Below are 19,286 nucleotides of genomic sequence, written 5' to 3' on the forward strand. Positions count from 1 at the left end.
CTGCTCCGGGTTTTAATCCGAATGTGCAGGGAATGTCCTGAAGAACCTTGGACAGCTCCCTGAACATTCGGACTAAAACCCTGAGCAGATTCCAGTGCCCCACTGACATGAAGCCACCATCTAGGGTAAACCGTGCTAAGATTTATGACAGCATGCGGTATATGCCTGCTTCTTTGTAGAGCAGTGGCTCTTAACCTGGGGTGCACGCACTCCTGGAGGTGCAAGACACTTTTTCTAGGGGTGTGAGGCCCAACCAAAGATTTTGGAAAACTGTCATTTATCTTAGCTAAGTTAGGCTAAAACATACATTACAATTAAATTAAAATTTTAAAAAATGAACAGTATTTTTTCAGGGGGTGCGAGAGTATATTTTGGAAATCCAAGGGGTGCTGGCAGCGGAAAAGATTAAGAACCACTGTTATAGAGGCTTAAATCATGTCATACAAACTGGCCTTACCTTTCCACTGGAAATAATGGTACCAGTCAGAGAAATACATTAATGGCGTCTTGTACATTGGGTTACAATAATGGTGCTATTAGCAAAAGGTGCAAAATGTCAGAAGTAATGGGACATCACCTTTTCTCTTACAGACCGGACTCCAAGGATTTAATGTACTTCTACGTATATTGAGCATGAAGCTCTGTGTTATCAATAGACACGTAACCTTGTTGGCTTCAAAAGAAAATAATTAATTTACTTCAGCAGAAAACTTCTCCCATACTTGATGCTTGTTTCGCGCTATGGAAGCTGCCTTGAGGTCACCTGGTGATGAAAAGCGGCATAATAATAATTATTATCATTATCATTATCATCATCAATTTCTCCATTTCCTGCTCCAGGGAGCTTCTCCTAGGCAGAATAGATACTACTCTTGCCAAATGCTCTTAACCTTACACAAGGTAGCTTTCGTACACCAAAGACGTATAGTGTGCATTTGCTAAAACAGTTATGGGCCACATAAGCAGTTTCCCTGGCTTTGCAATGTGAAGTTTGATGCTTGCAAGGGGAGAGAGAGCAAGAGATCCATTGTCTCAATTAAGGCCAAAATGAATTGTTGTTGCCCTTATAACAGAGTGACAGGGCCGTCCTTCCAGGGTGTTGCCAACTTGGCCAGGGTTTAAGGATTTAGATCCAGGTAGCAAATCTTGACAGGCATCCATTTCAGACAGCGGCTTAATTAAAAAGAAAAAATTAAACCCATCAGTCTTCATAATTTTTGTATCAAGGATAGAGAAAAAACCCATTCGGGTATTTCCGTACACCCCGTGCCGGAGACAATTCGGGATCTTCCGAACATTGCAAACCGAAGCCTGTTCGGCTGTTTCCGTCCATTTCCGAACTTTTTTTTTTGCTACAGGTTTCCGGATGTTGCCGCCACATTCCCCCCTCCCTCTTTTTTTCTTCCACCAGCGACTTTCTCACCAACCCCAAAGCGACAGAAAGGCTTTAGCCACGCCCTCTCCTTTCCTTTTTTATCCGGAACGAAGCCCCGCCTTTCTTTTCTTGTCCAACCAATCAACTCTCCGACGGCCTCTTCGGGTCTATCCGTGCACCGTGGGAAGTAGAGTCGGCTTCGCGTTCGGAACTTTCCGCCGCACCTCTAAAAGATAGCAGATGATGATGGTAAGGCATGTAAAGCCGCCGCTGTTGTTGAGGCCCCTTCGAGTGTTTCCGGAAAACAGGCGGAACTTCTCGAAGCCCGGCGGAGGCGGACATGTTGGGAGCCTCCGCTGTGTGAAGCTAAGGGGCGGCGAGCGGAGCTCGGGCACCGGAGGTGACGGGAAAACGGTGTCCGGGCCCGGCTCTGGAGGCGCGGCGGGGCTCGGAAGTCTCCAACCAGCCAAAGATTCGCTTCGGGCCCCCGGGTTTCCCCACTTCGGGTTCCTCGACCGGTGCGGCCTTGCCCCCGCGCCTCATCCCCGGCCTCGCGTGATCTCTCAAGCCGGGCAACCCTCACTCAAAGCCGACGGAGCTCTGGACCCACCTATGTATAGCTGGTGCTTTCCAACCACCCATTGAGCCCCATTTCCCCATGCTGGTGGCTTGGCCGCCCCCCTCGCCCTGAGGAGGAGGAGGAAGCAGAAGAAGAGCCAGAAGAAGAAGACTCCGACTCCTTACAGCTGGGTCAGGGAGCAAGAGGAGGGGAAGGACTTGAGCAGCTGGGGGGACCCCCCCTCAGGCTCTGCCAAGGGGAGCCATGTCGAACAGTGGCCGGAGTCCCCTGCCCACCCTCAATGAGAGAGACACGGAGCAGGTAGGAAGGGTTGGAGGTGGAAGCTACCGTGCCTTGGGGTAGGCGGCGGGGTCGCATAGGGCAACTGGGGGGGGTCCTTTATCGCATCTGTGTTCCCTCTTTGGGAGTCAAGGAAGAAGAGGAGGCAAGTCTGAATTGCCACATTTTTGTGGCCCTGGTTCTGTTAGCCCAGCACATACAGAAAATTTAGCAGAGGGGGGAATTTTCTTCTTTCCCATGTTTCAGAGATGGAGCTCTGTGTAGTGTGTGTGTGTGTGTGTGTGTATGAAGCTTCCCATCTGGTATTTCCTCCGCCAAATCAGGCTGTTGCTGCAAGGCAGGGAGGCAAGAGCCAGGACCGCAGATCTCTTTAAAAACATACCACCGCACAGGTGGCCATCCTGCATGGGAAGCTGGAAAGATCCTGCCCCTTTAAGAGTTGCTTTGAAGGAAGAATCCAGCCAGAGATTCTCTCCTCCCTCCCATCCTCCTTCTCCTCCGTTTCAATCGCTGATGGGCAAAGCTTCAGGTTGCCACTTTTCTTTTTTTAATTGCCTCGGTTCCTGTGCTTTTATATATATATATAATTATATGTGTGTAAAGCAGCTTGAGGTACATAGAAGCCTCGTTGTGTTAGGGATGTGCTTAGCCTCCTTTTACCTTCTGGTTTTTGACAGGTGTAAGGGAAAATCGAAAAAGGGCAACCTTCACCTTGTCTCATCATAGCACTCCAAAGATTTGGGGTCTGGGTGGGGGAGGAGTTATATCTGGCTTGATTCTCCCTTCCGGGTAACACTTAAAGAAGCCTTCTTGGTGAAGCTGTTTCCCATGAAGGGATGTTGTCATTAAAATAAAATAAAAAAACCTACCATGCTTCTATGTTGCCTTTCAACAGCAGACTGATGTGGAGAAATGTAAACAGGCATGAATCGTCTCTCTCTACCCCCGAAGCTCTTATTTTTCTAAGGCTGTGTACACACCATACATTTAAAGCACATTTTGATCCCCCCCCCACAAAAAATCTTGGGTAGTTACCCCTCACAGAGCTACAGTTTCCAGGGTCCTTAACAACCTAGAGTTCCTAGGATTCTTTGGGATGGGGGGATGTGCTTTAAATACGTATTAAATATATGGTGTGCAGCCTAAATTTCTCTGTTGTCTCTGCCTCCTGTTAAAAGGCACTTGAGCAGGGCTAGCAAAGCACTTCAAAGAGTTGCAGCCCTGTGGGTGAACTTCGGACAAGGCTTGGATCCAAGGAGGAGGCTGGGAGGGGAATGCCTTCCTCTGGGAAAGGTGGATGTGTGGGATATATTTGGGGTGAGGGTGATAGTGGCAGTGAACAACTTGCAGGGCAACATCCGGAAGGCCCAGGAATTGATGAAGGAGGGACCATATGGATAGGGTATTGCTCTTGTCACCTGTTTGGGACACAAGGTGTAGTAAACCTTGTTTCAGTGGGTGATTTGGGAGACAAGCTGTCACCACCAGAGCGTGAAGGAAGAAGGCAGTTGAACCATGGGAAGATGCAGCTGGCCAGGAAAAGATCCGACTTGCACTTTTTCTCTCTCCTTATCTGGAAAGAACACTTGGGAAAGGGAAGAGGTGGCTCAACAGAGAGCGGCGCTGAGAGGAACTGTGCTGCCTTGCTATAGCGGAGGGGATGGCTTGCTTGCTGGATTGGAGATGGCAAGAGCAATGGGATAAGATGAGATTAAATTGAGGGCCAGATACTTGTGTGAAATCTTGCATTTTATTGTGGGAACAGATTCACTAAGCAGTCTGCCCCTGTTTACTCTTTTGTGGCAGGGAATGCTGCTGTGGGTGCACTGGGAAGAGTGTCTAACTCCATCTAGGAAGAGCATCACAGGGAAACATCACTCTCCCATTCCTTCCGTTCTCCCACTTAAGTCCCTGGGGTGGGGCCGCCTTGTTTCTCTTTGGTTTATCATTTTGAACAGAGAGCTGGTTATCGGCGAAGCAGGTAGAGAGGATAGTACATTTTCTGACATCCAAATAAGTGAGCTGTCTCTACTGAGATTATGTGAGATTTGCTGTCACCCAAATGACCTCCTAACCATTGTTAAGATTGCAGAGTCTTGTTCTGAGAGGTGCGTTTCAGCAGGGAGGCACCCTGTCACGTGGGCTTAGCCCTCATTCAGAAGTGCATTTCCATGGGGGTTGTCTCTGAACATGGTGTATGCGTCATATAAGAGTGAGTGAATTGGCCAGAGGCTTCATCTCCTCAATATACCTTTTTCATGCCTGTATGGGGCTTCATTCTGTAGCTGGAAGCAACAGCTTAACTTGCTCCTGTCCCAGCCGATATTCTCTTAAGGATCCCACTTGATGAAGCATTTTCTTCTTTGGATGAGTGCCTACTTGATCGATTTGTAGCTGTGATAATGCTTATTTTGTAAAAGGTACATTTCGGATGTTGAAAGCACTCTATGCTATGTTGTTTTGGTAATATTTGCAGTGCAAGATAGGGCTATATTCTTATTCCCATGTTTCAGCTGAGGGTGGAGACTGTGAGGAGGAGGGTTTCACCAAGGCCACCTATTATGTGGGTGAGGTGCTGTTTGGACTTGGGACTTCTCAGCTGCTATGCTGCACGTGGCCTATCCATAGAAAACTTGTTTAAATTTTATAGGCTATCTTTCTTACACAAGAACGTATGAAGAGCTCTGCCAGATTGAGCCAAAGGTCCATGTAGTCCAACATCCTGTTCTCACAGTGGTCAACCAGATGCACACAGAACCTGAGCACAACAGGGCTCTTATTTGCGATTCCCAACTGGTACTGAAGGGTGTACAACTTTTGACTCAAAAGGTAGAACCTAGCCGTTGATAGCCTTCTCCTCCACGAATCCTCTTTTAAAGCCCTCCAAGTTGGTGGCCATCATTACACCTTGTGGGAGCGAATTCCGTAGTTTAACTATCCTCTGTGTGAAGAAGTACTTTCTTTTGTCTGTTCTGAATCTTCTGACAAATGCTTTGTATTCATAAGGCTCAAAGTTCAGTCCATAGCATCTTGAGAGACTTCAGGTACCAGGAGAGGGGAAGATCTCTCTGTGCCTGAGGCCTTGGGCAGCTGATGCCAGTCAGTGCCTTTGCCTGCCTGTTAGTTTCCAGCTCCCATAAGGCCCAACCAGCATGACCAGTGATATGGGATGATGGCAGATGGGAGTCCAAAATGATCTGGAGAGCACCAGGTTGGGGAAGGATGATTTAGACAGTCCTGGTCTTGATGCACAAAATAGTCTTAACTTCTTATGTTATCTTCCTAGTATAACTTCCGGCTGTCAGGGTTGGAAAAATACCAGGTGTTGAGTCTCCCAGTGTGGGTGCTTACATGTATGCTTAATTTTAAGTTTGCATGCTTAATTTTTTACTCAGCTTTAACCCTTGCCCTCTAGAGAGACAGATTTAGAGCAAACGTAGGCTGGCTGTGCTTGTTTACTTCCTTGCACATGTTCATTCCTCTGCCATGCTAAAGATCTGCAAGGCACCTAACAGGAAACTGCTTATAGAGAGCGTTTGCTTCTGGGGTGAGGCAAAGGCACAAAAGAAGATACGTTTTATAAAAGCCTCAGTTCTTTCCCTCGTTATATTTCATGAATGAGCTTCCCATGTGCTCATGTTACGAGAGAAGATTGTGCATAGTAGCCATCTAAAGTAAAGCTTGTGATTTTGAGGAGAACCAAATCTTTTTTGGTGATGGTGTTGTCTTTGTAGAGTTCCTCCTTAGGAAAGCCCATTAGCCCCATTTCTGTTAGCTTTTCAGAGGGCTAGTTAAGACTTGCCCATTCCAGAAAGCCTTTGATGTAACAGTTTGAAGTGGCGGCTATAAGGTGCTCTTCTATAAATTGCTTCCTTTCCTTGTTTTTTATTTTTTTAATCCATTTTTGTATATGGAGTTTTGCGCACCATTTTGAGCAGTCTGTTGGGTCTTTGAGCCGGGATATATGATAATGGTGTGTTGCAGGGGTGGGCAGACTTAATGCTTGTGTGGTCTTCTTTGTTTTTACTAGAACCCTGAGATCCACCAACCAGAACCAGGTGGAAAAGACAAGCACTTCAGATTAAAGAATTATGAGGCCATGAATTTGATTTTTTTTTTTTTGTACCAGAACTGAATAGAGGTCACAGTCCTTCCACACAAAAATCCACTCCTGGTTATCATCTCAAGCTTTCTTCACTTCAGCAGTATAATTTAGGGCAGAAGGGAGTTGTTCTATTGTAGCTATTCTTTGTTTTCTAAAGTCAAGAAGCCTTGCTCATCTACAGCAAATCACCCAGAGATCTGTCAGTAGATCATGATCTACCTTCTGCCCACCCCGGTGTGGTGATGTTGTTGTTAGAATTTGTTACCTGCCCTTCACCCAGAGGTCCCAGAGGTGTAGTGGTTGGAGCAGGACTGAGAAGGGTGGAGAGAGACTTGAATTCAGCTGCCCGCTCAGGGAGTGACCTTGGCACAGTCACACTCTAGGATCGTAGGAAGCTACCTTATAGTTGGTCAGGTTACTGGTTCATCTAAACTCACCATTGGCTGCATTGATTGGTAGCAGCTCTCCAGGGTTTTAGGCAGGAGTTTTTCCCAGCCCTTGCTGGAAGCGCCAAGTGTTAAACCTGGCATCTTTTGCGTGCAAAGTGTATGCTCTGCCACTGAGCGGTGGACTTTCCGTCTCCCTCAAGGATATTGTGAGGAAATATTTGGGGGTGAACCATGTAGGTGGCCCTGAGCACCTTGGATTAGGGGAGAGATACAAATTGTAGTCAACAAACATTGTATAGAACTATAGATAGTCAAACTGAGGCAGGGCAGATTTGCCTCCCAACCAGACCCCTTTCCCCCTAGTGAGCTGTGACGGTAGAGAACCAGAGGCCACCTAGACACAAGGAGCAGACATTTCCTTGTCTGCCACAGTTTCTTTTGCTACAGTACGTGAGGAAAGAGCACCCATATCCACTACTTGTGTTGCTTGGCTGCCCACAGAACCAGCAGTCTCTCAGATCTGAGAGGGGGAGAGCGAACCCACTTCCCACTCTTTTGGTCTCATTCATCCCTGTTACGCACTTCTCTTTCTCTCTTCAACAGCTTCCTGCTGTTGTGGACTGCTCTTCTCAGCTTCTGCAATCTCATAATTGCATTGGTGGGACAATTCTTTTCTTTGGTTGGGCTGAAGTGGGTGGGTGGAGGAATGCATCAAGGGTAAAGTGAGCTGGGGCTGAGGGTTAAAAATTGCCTCTGTAGTTAGGAAACACATGCATCTTGGTCTTGGGGGCTGGCTCCAGATCCAGCCCTGCCAGGAGACATGATTGAGTAGTGGGTGCCATTAGTGGGGTGCCTGAGTGGCAGACAGACAGATTTAGGGGCACAGTCCACTGGGAAGTGCGCCTGGGCAGGCCTCATTGAAATGAATGGGAGCTGCGCAAGAATGTGGTGAGGCTCTCCTAGGAGAATTTCCCCACGGATTGTGCTCCACGCTAATCAGTTATGGATGGTGGGGGAACCAGCTGTAGCTCAGTGGTAGAGCACCTGCTTTGCATGCAGAAGGCCCTGGTGCAATCCCCAGCCTCTCCAGATAAGATCGAGAAAGGCCTGTGTCTGAAACCCTGGAGAGCCGCTGCCAGTCAGTGTAGACAGTGCTGAGCTTGAAGGGCTCAGTGGCCTGACTTAGTATGAGGCTGCTTCTTGTATTCTTATGAGAGTGTGCTGTTTGGGTTGTCCAGTGCAACCCCGAAAACTGGACCGACAGTCCCAGTTTGACCCACATCCAGCAATTTGTAAATTTCCCCTTTTGGTTTGGCAGTTGCTACACCTCGCTTTGTGGCTGTTCAGCACTGCCTTGTGCCCTGTTGTTGCCAGGGTGATGGAAATCCAGAGGTTCCGTTTCACGTTGCATTTTCCCATTTAGAGACTTTGTGGATCCCTGGCCTTATTGTGTGTGCTGCCGTGGCATGCTGCTTCCTCTCTCTACTGTCAGACAGATGTTGGGCCTTGCAAGAAGGTTGGGAAATAACTGCCGTTGCCTCTTTAGCCTTTGCTTTGCTAGCCTGTTGGGCCCTCTGCTTTGAGAAGTCCTGCCCTTGTGAGTTTCAGACATCTGGATGCAGTGATTCCCTTAAGAAGAAAGGTTGCAGCATTTGAGGCTTTTTAGTTTAGAGATAGGCGAGTAAGAGTTGACATGATAGAGGCTTATAAAATTATGCATGGCTGGAGAACATGAATAGATGTCAGGTCCCAGCCAGAGGATTCCTCTGGTCTTGGACCCCAGCCCTGGCTCTGTCTCCATCAAAAAGTGAGGGGCCAGGATCCTGTTGGTGAGGCCCAGGACGGGCTGTCTACACCTGGGGCAAGTTCAGCTTCTGACATAAGAACATAAGAAGAGCCTGCTGGATCAGGCCAGTGGCCCATCTAGTCCAGCATCCTGTTCTCACAGTGGCCAACCAGGTGCCTGGGGGAAGCCCGCAAGCAGGACCTGAGTGCAAGAACACTCTCCCCTCCTGAGGCTTCCGTCAACTGGTTTTCAGAAGCATGCTGCCTCTGACTAGGGTCAAGGCTGACATCAAGGCTGAACAACCCCTGAGCCCAAGGGAAAGGCGTTGCCTCTGGTGCTAGATAGAGACCTGGCCCATCTGGAGGAGTGCCTGACTACAGGCCCGGACTTCTCAGGAGTAAAGGTCTTGCTGCAGGTGATCAATGGGAAATCAGCTGACGTTTGGGGTGTGGTTCAGCAGCTCCAGCACAAAAACTCCAGTGCGAGGCTGGAAGGGCTGCTGGAACTACGTCTGTACACCAGCTCTGTACTCGCCTTGCCTAAAGGTTACCTGGGGAGCCCTGACCTGTCTCTTGTCTTGCTCATTACCTGTGCTGCTTACAGACCTCTTGGCTTCTGACCCTGATGCTTGCCTGACCCGCTTGGTTTTGAGATAAACCCTGGACTCTGACTCCGGATACTGCCCTTGTGCAGCCTTCGCTTGTGTGTCTGCTGGGGAGCCTCTGGGCTCCTGAGAGCGCTCAGTGAAAACAGGACAGTAGAGAATTGTTTTCCCCCCTCTGTCATAACACTAGAACTCATGGACATCCAATAAAGCTGGATGCTGGGAGATCCAGGATAGAAAAAAGAAAGTACTTCTTCACGTAGCGCGTAGTTAAGCTATGGAACTTGCTCCCAGAGGAGGCAGTGATGGACACCAACTTGGACGGCTTTAAAAGAGGCTTAGACAAATTCATGGAGTGTAATGGTATCAAAGGCTGCTAGCCATGATGACTATGCTCCGCAGTTGGAGGCAATATGCTTCTGAATACCATGCTGGACACCGCAGGGGGGAGGAGAGTGCTCTTGTGCTCAGGTCGTGCTTACGGGCTTCCCATGGGCATCTGGTTGGCCACTGTAAGAACAGGATGGGCCACTGGCCTGATCCAGCAGGCTTTTCTTATCTTCTTCTTATCTCCCTTCAGCCTAGGAAGTAACTTCCTACGGTTACAGTTCTTGATCTTTCCAGAGGTGTGGCTACGTTGGTCTATTGCAGCAAAAAGAGCACAAGGTTGTATCAAACTCAACAGCAGATCCATTGAAATTAACAGTCCTATGTTAGTCATGCTCGTTAACTTCAAAGGGTCTCCTCTGAAAAGCATTGGATACAACTCAAGAGTGCTGTGGCACCTTAAAGGCTAACACATTTATTATGACATGAACTTTTGTGGGCATGCAGTCCACCAACGGCTGTCCTAAGTTACAGGTATATATTCACATTGTTGGGAGCAGGGAGATTGTAAACAATGAGGGAAGTGAAATGCAGAAAACTACAGACAGTGATAATTACATAATTAACACCTGGAATTTACAAAATAGTTATTGATAACACTGGCATTCTGGCATTAGTAAGCCAATTAACACACATAATGTGCCAAAAACTTATTTGTCTACATTCAGTCCACAAATGATAGCACTGAACCTCTTGATGCGTTCTGATTCAGCAGTTTCACGTTGTGTTGCTGTCTCACTTTGAAGTCTCTTTGCTCCGCAACAGCTACTTTAAGGTCACCTGCAGAGTGTATTCTGGGAGCTGGAAATGTTTCCCCCGCTTGCTTTTGAATATTGCTATTTCTGATGTCATATTTGTCTCCATTTATTCTTTTGCACAGAGACTGGCCTGTTTGTCTTATGTAGAGTGCAGGCAGGCATTGCTGGCAAATGATTGTGTATATCGCACTGGAAGGTGAGCAGGTGAATGGACCCCCGTTGTTGTGGATGACAGTCTTAGGTCTTGTATTAGCGTTGCCAAAGTAGACATAAGAACGTAAGAAGAGCCCTATTGGATCAGGCCAAAGGCCCATCTAGTCCAGCATCCTGTTCTCAGGGTGCCAACCAGATGCTTATTATGGGATGCCCACAAGCAGAACCTAAGCGTAACAGTACTGTCCTCTCCTATGGTTTCCAACAGCTGGTATTCAGAGGCGCTTGTAAAGCAACAAAACTTAAACTGTCAAAGGCCAGGATAAAGAAGTGCATCTTCAGCCCTTTGGTGGAAGCTTAAGATCTCAGTGCGAGAGCCAGTGTGGTGTAGTGGTTAAGTTGTTGGACTATGACCTGGGAGACCAGGGTTCAAATCCCCACATAGCCATGAAGCTCACTGGGTGACCTTGGGCCAGTCACTGCCTCTCAGCCTCGTGAAAACCCTGTTCATAGGGTCACCATAAGTCAGAATCAACTTGAAGGCAGTACATTTTTTTTAAGGATCTCAGTATACCTAGGTCCTCAGTGTGTATCCTTGAAAATATTCCCTGGAATAGACATGAGGGTTGCTTCCACACTGCATTTTATTCCATTATTTTGATGATTTCTTATCTGGTAATTTGTGCATTATATTTAATATTTCACATGCCGTACAAGCTAGTTCTGGAATTCTAGTGGAATATAATGCAAGGTTAGCACAAATTTTTATGATAAATAATACCCGAAATAATCCATTTGCAAGCTTGGGAACTTGGAAAATCATGGGAGTTTTTTGCTAGCTCCAGCCACTCACAAGCATCCCAGCATGCAGTTCATTCCCACCCTTTAGGTGTGCCTTTTGTTGCCTGACAAAAATTGTACCGGTATTCCGCAGTAGGCACGGGTAACAGCAGCATTTCCCACACACTCCTCTATATCTATACAACAAAGTCTCTCTCTCTCTCTCTCTCTCTCTCTCTCTCTCTCTCTCTCTCTCTCTCTCTCTCTGTGTGTGTGTGTGTGTGTGTGTGTGTCTGTGTGTGAAATGCTAAAGGGAGAGAGATTGCATGGCGACTGGACGGTATCTTAGACCTTCTACAAGTAGCGAATTACAGTGCGCATGTGTATAACAGGTGAGGGACTAAAGCAAGACATTCAGCCATATGAAAGACATTTGCATGAAATGCTGGTTTATTGGCTGAAAAAGCTACTGTTCCTTAATGCAACAGGTACTGCTGCGTGAAAGGAATTTTAGGAATTGGGACAGAAGCGCTGTCATTTTATCTTTTAAACTAATGCAATAAGCCCCATGTCTGAAAACAGACGAGGACAGAATTGGCATCTGGGTCTGATCCCTGTAACTCTGATAATATTATTATTTAAACTTATCACCCATCCTTTACCCAGTGTTCCCAGGGCAGTTTACAACAGGTTTAAAATACATAATTGCAAACACTGAAAACAACGTAAAATCATATCAGAAAACAAATAGGGTGGGTCTTAAAAATAGACATCTTAGGTGTCAAAGGACAGGGTAAAGAGGTGTGTCTGCAGCATTCGTCAAAAACTGTGATAGTGACTTTGCCAGATGCGCCTCTGTGGGGAAGGAGTTCTACAACTTAGGGGCTGCCACAGAGAAGGCCCTCTCCTGGACGCCCTGAGCTTCTGAGGGTGGTGGAACTACCAAAAGCCCTCCCCACCACTGATCTCAACACCCAAGAGGGTCTACAGGGAAGGAGGCAGACTTTCAGATATTTGGGACCTAAAGTTGTTTAGGGTCTGTTGTTGCTGGTGAATACTGTTTTAGACTGTGGGGTTGTCTGGGTCTGAGAATAATTTGGTTGGATGCAATGCTCTAAGCAAGTGCCAACCTACCATTGAAGGCCTGTGAAATGGACATGTCATTGCCCAGGATGGGTTGCAAAACGTTGGTGATGCATTTGAGCGATTATCCTTTGTAGTTCCCAGATGAAACAAGTGGCATTTTGTCATTTCCCTTTCTTAGTCTGTCCTGGCCTAGATGATCCGTGGGTACTAATCTGCCCTTGTTGGTCTGTTTTTTTCACTTTGTTGGGTAGGTATGGTAGTTTGAGGAATGCTCAAACAAATTCTGATTTTGTGAGTCTCTGTCCGATGATCTTGTTTGCATTAGTTAATCACCACAAAGTACCTATCAAATTCCCATGCTCCCTTGCTGCTTGGTATTCCCTACTGAACCACCTATGCAGTGCCACTTCTCTCTCTGTCTCCCATATTTTCTCTTTCTTCACTTCAGATCCCTTCTGAGAACACACTTTCATAAAGCCTTTGGTTCAACTGCTCGTTCCTCATCACTTGCTTCAGGCTTGGGAAAACTACAACTCCCATCATTCCTATCATTGGCCATGCTGCCTGGGGCTGATGGGAGCCAATATGACACAGTGATTAAAAAGAGGGCAGGATGTAAATGTAGCAAATAAAGTTTGGATAGCTGCATTTCCTCATTTTCGTACTCCATTAAGATTGCATCTTCCTTCTATCTCCTTGTCTTCTGCACTGTTGAAATTTAGGATGCAAGCTTCTTGGGGCAAGGACCTCTTTCTTTTGCTCAATAAAAAAAAAAACCCACTTCACTTCTTGTTTCTCATCATTTATTTAAATGATGGCTAGCCTGTGGCCCTCTAGATTAATGGTTCCTAAACCTTTGCCCCCATGGACCACTTAATTGCTGAAGGTCTTGGCAGACCACTTAATACTTTTTCTGCCTGTTTTAGCAATTGAAATTTGTTGTGCTAAATGCTGTATGATTTTTTAAACTGTATTTTTACAGACACACCACAGACCGCCTAAATAAAGCTTACCGACCACTGGTGGTCCACAGACCACAGTTTGGGAACCCCTGGTCTAGATAGTGTTGAGCTGCAGCTCCTGTCTGTCTGAGCCAGCTCATCCAGCGGCCAGGGAGTATGGGAACTGTTGTCCAGCAACATCTGGAAGGCAAAGGTTAACTACCCCTGATTTAAGCCCTTAAAAATGCACGAGGGTTTTTGTTGCCTTCCTTGTTGTACAGTTTTACTTTGGCCTTGTTTAAAAGTTGATTTTATTAATATGGCTCTGACTTGTACACTGTCTTGGGAAATCTCTTAGAAAGGCAGCATGTGCTTAACATATTAATAACAATAATTGACTAAAAGGGACAAAACACTGTTTTGGATCATACTCCGGAAGACTCTTCCAAGCCTGCTGCCCAAGCAGGTTAAATAACAAATGAGGGTAACCTTTTGCAGCATTGAGCCTCTCCACTGTGGTGGTGGTAGGGAAGCGCTGCTTTTCGTGAAGGTAACTGCAGAATGGGGCGAGGCAGGGCACAGCAGCTGTTCCGGTTCTGCAAAGGCTGTGAGCGCGCCTTGTGACGTGCTTAACAGATTACAGGGGAAAGGTAGCAGGGATAGGTAGGGGCGGTTACTTGAAAACACCAGCTGCAAGAGAGAGAGGCCTAGGAGGCCTTGAATTCCTTCTCAATGAGCCTTCAACCACTGGCTTTGCTGTCCTCTCCTCCTCCTCTGGTGAGTCTCCTCGGGCCCTGCGGGTCAACAGCAGTCCCTCCTCCTCTGCCAGGGGTGGTGGTGGAAGTTGGCTCCCACAGCTGCCTTCCACTTGATTTGGCCTTTTCTCCTTTTCCCACGGGGAGAGTGGTCACCCTCCCTATGCCTTGTAGAGCGGGGGAAGCCTCTAACTTAGAGGAATTGGGGCTCTCCTTTCTCTGCAAGCGCATCCGTGTGTCTTAGCAACAGGGCCTGAAAAGGACAGCTAGCATGGAAATGAGACAAGTATAAATATATCTCCAGCATCCTTTATGTTAGGGGTGGCAGAGGAAGAGAGAGTGAGAGAGAAAAGGTTTGAATCTGGGGCCTGGGGCCTTTTCTTCTGAGCCCTTCTTGGCCTACATCTCATCGACGTTTTTAAAACAAATGTGGGCCCTAAAGAAAGAAGCACGTCCTCCAGCTTGCTTTATAAAGCAACATTACTCCCCTTATCTATTTCTTCAAAATAACTAAATTTGGCTGACATTTAACCATGACTGATACGAAGCAGTACTCTTCCCTCTTCTCCCTACCCTGTTCTTTCCTTTGCTGCTTCAGCTTAAATTAACTGGGCAGAAAAACAACAGTAACACTATAGCTTTAAGAGGCACCTGCCATGGATAAACCTAGCTGGACAACTGGAATTTTGATTTTTGTGCCCTGACAAGGCACAAGTCTCTTCTTCTTGTCCCCTTCCCACTCCCCAGATCAAGCTTCAGTTTGTGGGTTAAATGTTTTGCCCCTTTTCCTCCATGGTTCTCACTTAGAATATGTTTATGTTGCTTTTTGCAGACCTTTTTTTGTACAGTAAGGTGAGGGTCGTTAAAAAAAAAAAGCAAAAAAAACCCCCTTGGCCTTGCCTGGATTGAGTGCTTGTGTACACACAGCCTGTTGTTATATAATGTAATCGTACAAAACTCCATTTTTATTGAAAATCCTTTCCCCAGGGGATTGCACTCAATTATCCTGATGCTTTTGATGTATCCAAAATGTTTCAGGTAAACAGGCCTGTGTATTACCTTGTTTAGCCGGTCCCATCTCCAGGTCCGTGAAACGGGGCCTGCTTTCACACTGCACTTTATTCTGTTGTTCTGACGATTTCTTACCTGGTAATTTGTGCATTGTGTTTGATCTTTCACACAACATGCAAGCTAGTTCTGGAATTCTAGTGGAATATAGTGCAAGTTTAATTTTCGTGATAAATGCAGAAATAATCAGTTTGCAAGCTTGGGAACCTGGAAAATCTCTGGATTTTTTTGTTAGCTGCAGCCGCTCATGTGACAGGCATCCCAGCATGCAAATGTGTTCCCACCCTTCAGGTGCACGCTGACAAAAATTGTACCGGTATTCCGGCATAGGCGTGGGTAGCAGCAGCATTTCCCACACACACCCCTGTGTCTATACAACTAAAAAAATATATATGTCAGATGCTGAAAGGAGGAGGGTTGCATGGCGACTGGATGAGATCTTAGACCTCCTACATAGTGGGGACCTACAGTGCGCATGTGTGTAACAGGTGAGGGACTAAAACAAGACGTTCATTACAGCTATATGAAAGATAGTTGCGCTAAATGCCGGTATATCAGCTGAAAAATCTGCTGTTCCTTAACGCAACAGGTACTGCCGTGTGAAAGGAATTTTAGAAATCGGGACAGAAGCGCTACCATTTTAATCCGTTAAACTAGCGCAATAAGCTCCATATTTGAAAGCAGCCTTGGTTAGCGAGCCTCCGCTCCCTTTTCTGGCTGGCCCCTCACGGTTGCGGTATTGGAGGCTGGTACATTAGGGCAAGTGAGACATTGCCCTACCAAGCTCAGCCGCTGCTCAGCTAGCCCCCACCTGCCTAACACCTTACTTACAACCAGTTTAAGGGGTGGCACTGACAGACAGCCTTCTCCGTCTCAGCATTGCCCTCATTAGAACGCAGCAGGAAGGAGGGCAGGGACAAAACTGTAGTGAGTTGTCTCTGCCTGTCATTGGTTTCTGGCTCTGCCATTCATTGGCTCTGGCTCCACTTGCTGTTGGGCTCCCTGCCTTCCGCCCCACCAGACTCAATGGGCAGCAGCCTCCTCTGAGTTGCGCCATTGGCTCTTGCTGTGCTGGCCTGGGCCCCATCGCTTCGTCTGCGGGACCATGACAACAGGACATGTGGGGCTGTTTCTAAGGGATGTGGGGAAGGGAATGCTTGTGGGAGATTAAAGCAGTGGGCACAGTGAAAAATGTTTCCTTGTGTTCTGGCAACACTTGTCCTCCTCCCAGATCCTCTCTCATTTTTGTGAATGATTTCTGTGGCTCCATCAATGTATGTGACACATTAACATAAGCGAAGAACTGAACCCCTGTCCTGAGGAGCTAGAAGGGCAACCATCGTTATGTAGCAGGGATGGGGAACAGTCTTCTGCCTGAGGGCCGCATTCCTTTCTGGACAACCTTCTGGGGGCCACGTGCCAGTGGTGGGTGGGGCCGAGGGCAAAAGTGGGCGGAGCAATGAATTTTACCTTTGTGTAGTGGGTTAATTTCTACACACCCCTCTCTGTCCTTCATCCAGGAAAGCAAGAAGCATGATCAGAGCTCAAGGATATATTCCGGCCAAGCAAAAGGCACTTAAGGAAGGTGCTGGTGAGAGGGATGTGGGAGACAGGTATGTGGCTTGGGAAGAGTCCTGTGGACCAGCTAGAAAGGCCCGAAGAGCCACATTTGGCCCCTGGGCATGAGGTTTCCCATGCCCCTTGTACAGAAAAAGCATGCCTAGAGAACGGAGTTTGGCAGCTGGAGTGTGTCTGGCTTCGTAGGGTGGGGGAATTGTCTCACTTTAAGCTTTCTAGAGGGAAAAGCACACGTTGTGAGTGTGATGAACAGCATGTGCTTCTCTGCCAACCTGCGTGAGAAAGCATGAATGCGAGTACTGTTACAGTTTGAGGACTGTCCCACCTGTAGTGTTTTTTTTTTAATTAAGTGCTGTCAGAATTTTTCGAAAGTTAACACCGGAGGTATTGTCCTCTGATCTTGATGCTTGAGCAGACACTTGCTGCAGTGACGCAGCTTAGCCCAGCGATGCTGAAGAAGTGAGATTTAAGGCCCCTGTTGCTCGCGGCTCCATCTGTTGTGCTGGGGGTCAAAGTGGGTGTAGAGAAAAGGGAGGGCTAAAATGGGATTGTTCCTGTTTGGATCCAGAGCTTGTCCTGGTGGAACAGACCTAAGCCAAGTTACCAGCCTAAAAGCTGACTGACTGACAAGGCCAGGGGTGTGTGTGTGTGATGAACTGAGCAACAGCAAAGCGAGGATTTACGTGGAGCCAGTTTGCACTTGCTGTCTAGCAGCCCAGCCTCCCATATATATAAAACCATGCAGGATACTCTTCTGGATGCATCTTAGCTTTTGGATTTTTGCATTCTTGGTTGGATCTCTGTCTTTCCTTCTGCTTGTTATCTCCTCCCCACCCCCAACCGCTTATTCTGAAATCTCTGAGGGGCGATACAAATAGAGTTAGAATATCTTTACCAAACGTCTGATCCTATGTCTCCTACCTTGTATATTTTCATTCCTCCTCCTTTGAATCACAGAATCATAGAGTCATAGAATAGCGGAGTTGGAAGGGGCCTATAAGGCCATGGAGTCCAACCCCCTGCTCAGTGCAGGAGTCCTGCTTAAAGCATACGTGACGGGGCTGTGCAGCTGCCTCTTGAATGCCTCCAGTGTTGAAGAGCCCACCACCTCCCTAGGTCACTGGTTCCATTGCTGTAGTGCTCTGACAGTCAGGAAGTTTTTCCTAATGCTCAGCCGAAATCTGGCTTCCTGTAACTTGAGCCCATTATTCCATGTTCAGAGACCATGTGCAAGAGTGGCAGGTGAAATATAGTGGCCGTGTCTTGTGGGTGCCCTGGCGGCATGTATTTGATTCAGCCTGTGTTGGAGGATGGCTCTTAACCCACCCTTTCCTTTGCATCCGGAGGGTGGAGGAAAGAGGAGGAAGAGGGCAATGTTTTCTCGCTTGCCAAACTGGTCAGGCCAGTTCTGATAATGATTGGTGTTCCTTTTCTTTTTCTGGAGCCACACAGAGCTCAGGGAGAGAGATCAAGATTTAAAAAAACCCTGCATGTCCACTGCAAGCTATACTTGATAGATGGGGAACTTTCTGTAACAAGCGGAGACTAGTAAATACCCAGTGGAAAGCCTGGACTGCAGCTGTACAGCAAGTACATTTTGTTGTTCTTTTGCCACCTGGTATCCAAGACCCATGCTATGCTGCTTTGCAAATCTAGTGCCTGGGAGCACACACAATCTTAGAAACTGTTGGGGGGGGATCTCCTCCTTTGCACCCATGATGTGATAGCTTACTGTGTTTGTTATATTGGACGAATTTGTAGCTATACATTCCTACATTCTCTTATCCTACCCCGAGGTTGTGGGTATATGAGATTTTTAAAAGGCAGGGATATAAACTGAGCATGTTCTGTTGGTTTGGCATAGGGTCTCAAGCCATGAATGAGGCTGAAAGCTCACCTCAGCCACGAAGTCAAGATGCATTAGCAGTGATGTGGGGCAGAAGATTTTTTGTGTTCATGAGTAACAGCTAATTGATGTCAAGTGCAAATAAAAATTAAGCAAGCTTTTATTTTTGTTTACTAAATGCAAGTAAAATCAGCATGCTAAATTAGATCACTCTTAGGGGCAGATGTGGGGAACCTTTGGCTCTCCAGATGTTGCTAAACTACAACTCCCATCATTTCTGGCCATTGACCATGCTTGTAGGGCTGATAGGAGTTGTAGTTCAGCAACATCTGGAGGGCCAAAGGTTACCCACTCCTTCTCCAGGTCACTGGAGAATTTTCTGATGAGGCCTGAAAACTTTCCAATGCAAATTACCACAATTTCTCGATTTCAGAATTTTCCAGTGAACCCACATCATTGTGCATTAGGCAAACCTAGTTAAATTCTTTTAGCCTCCTACCTTCTCTGTGATGTGGGGAATAACACTTACATAGTTATTGTAAGTAAGATAATATATATCATATGCCTTGAACGTTAGAGAACACTGTGTGAATCCTAAGAATTGTGACTTCTATTTGGGGAGGGGCCTTGGCTCAATGGTAGAACATCTGCTTTGCATGCAGAAGGTCCCAAGTTCAGTCCCCATCATTTCCAGGAACGGCTGGTGGAGACTCCCTACCTGAACCCCGGATGTTGTCTACCTTCAAATCTTACCTGCTTTCATCAGCATGGCCAGTGATGAAAGACGATGAGAGTTGTGGTCCAATATCATCTGGA

General features: G+C 47.0%; 1 protein-coding gene across 9 annotated transcripts in view; it reads left to right on the forward strand.

Annotated features, from left to right (window-relative positions):
* The first annotated feature begins 1,583 nt into the window (after positions 1–1,583).
* MARK2 (microtubule affinity regulating kinase 2) overlaps positions 1,584–19,286 on the forward strand; it is a 144,140-nt gene continuing 126,437 nt past the window's right edge. For 5 of the 9 annotated variants that reach the window (XM_061606607.1, XM_061606613.1, XM_061606614.1 and 2 more), the window contains exon 1: positions 1,585–2,255. In XM_061606607.1, coding sequence (XP_061462591.1) covers positions 2,199–2,255 — 57 coding nt within the window. In that variant the 5' untranslated portion in view covers positions 1,585–2,198. Of the gene's footprint in view, positions 2,256–13,921; positions 14,001–19,286 lie in introns of those variants that run through there. The other 4 variants (XM_061606615.1, XM_061606617.1, XM_061606612.1 and 1 more) reach the window with 3 other exon arrangements.

Source organism: Rhineura floridana, chromosome 22 (assembly GCF_030035675.1).
Source record: "Rhineura floridana isolate rRhiFlo1 chromosome 22, rRhiFlo1.hap2, whole genome shotgun sequence".
Classification (NCBI taxonomy): Eukaryota; Metazoa; Chordata; class Lepidosauria; order Squamata; family Rhineuridae; genus Rhineura; species Rhineura floridana.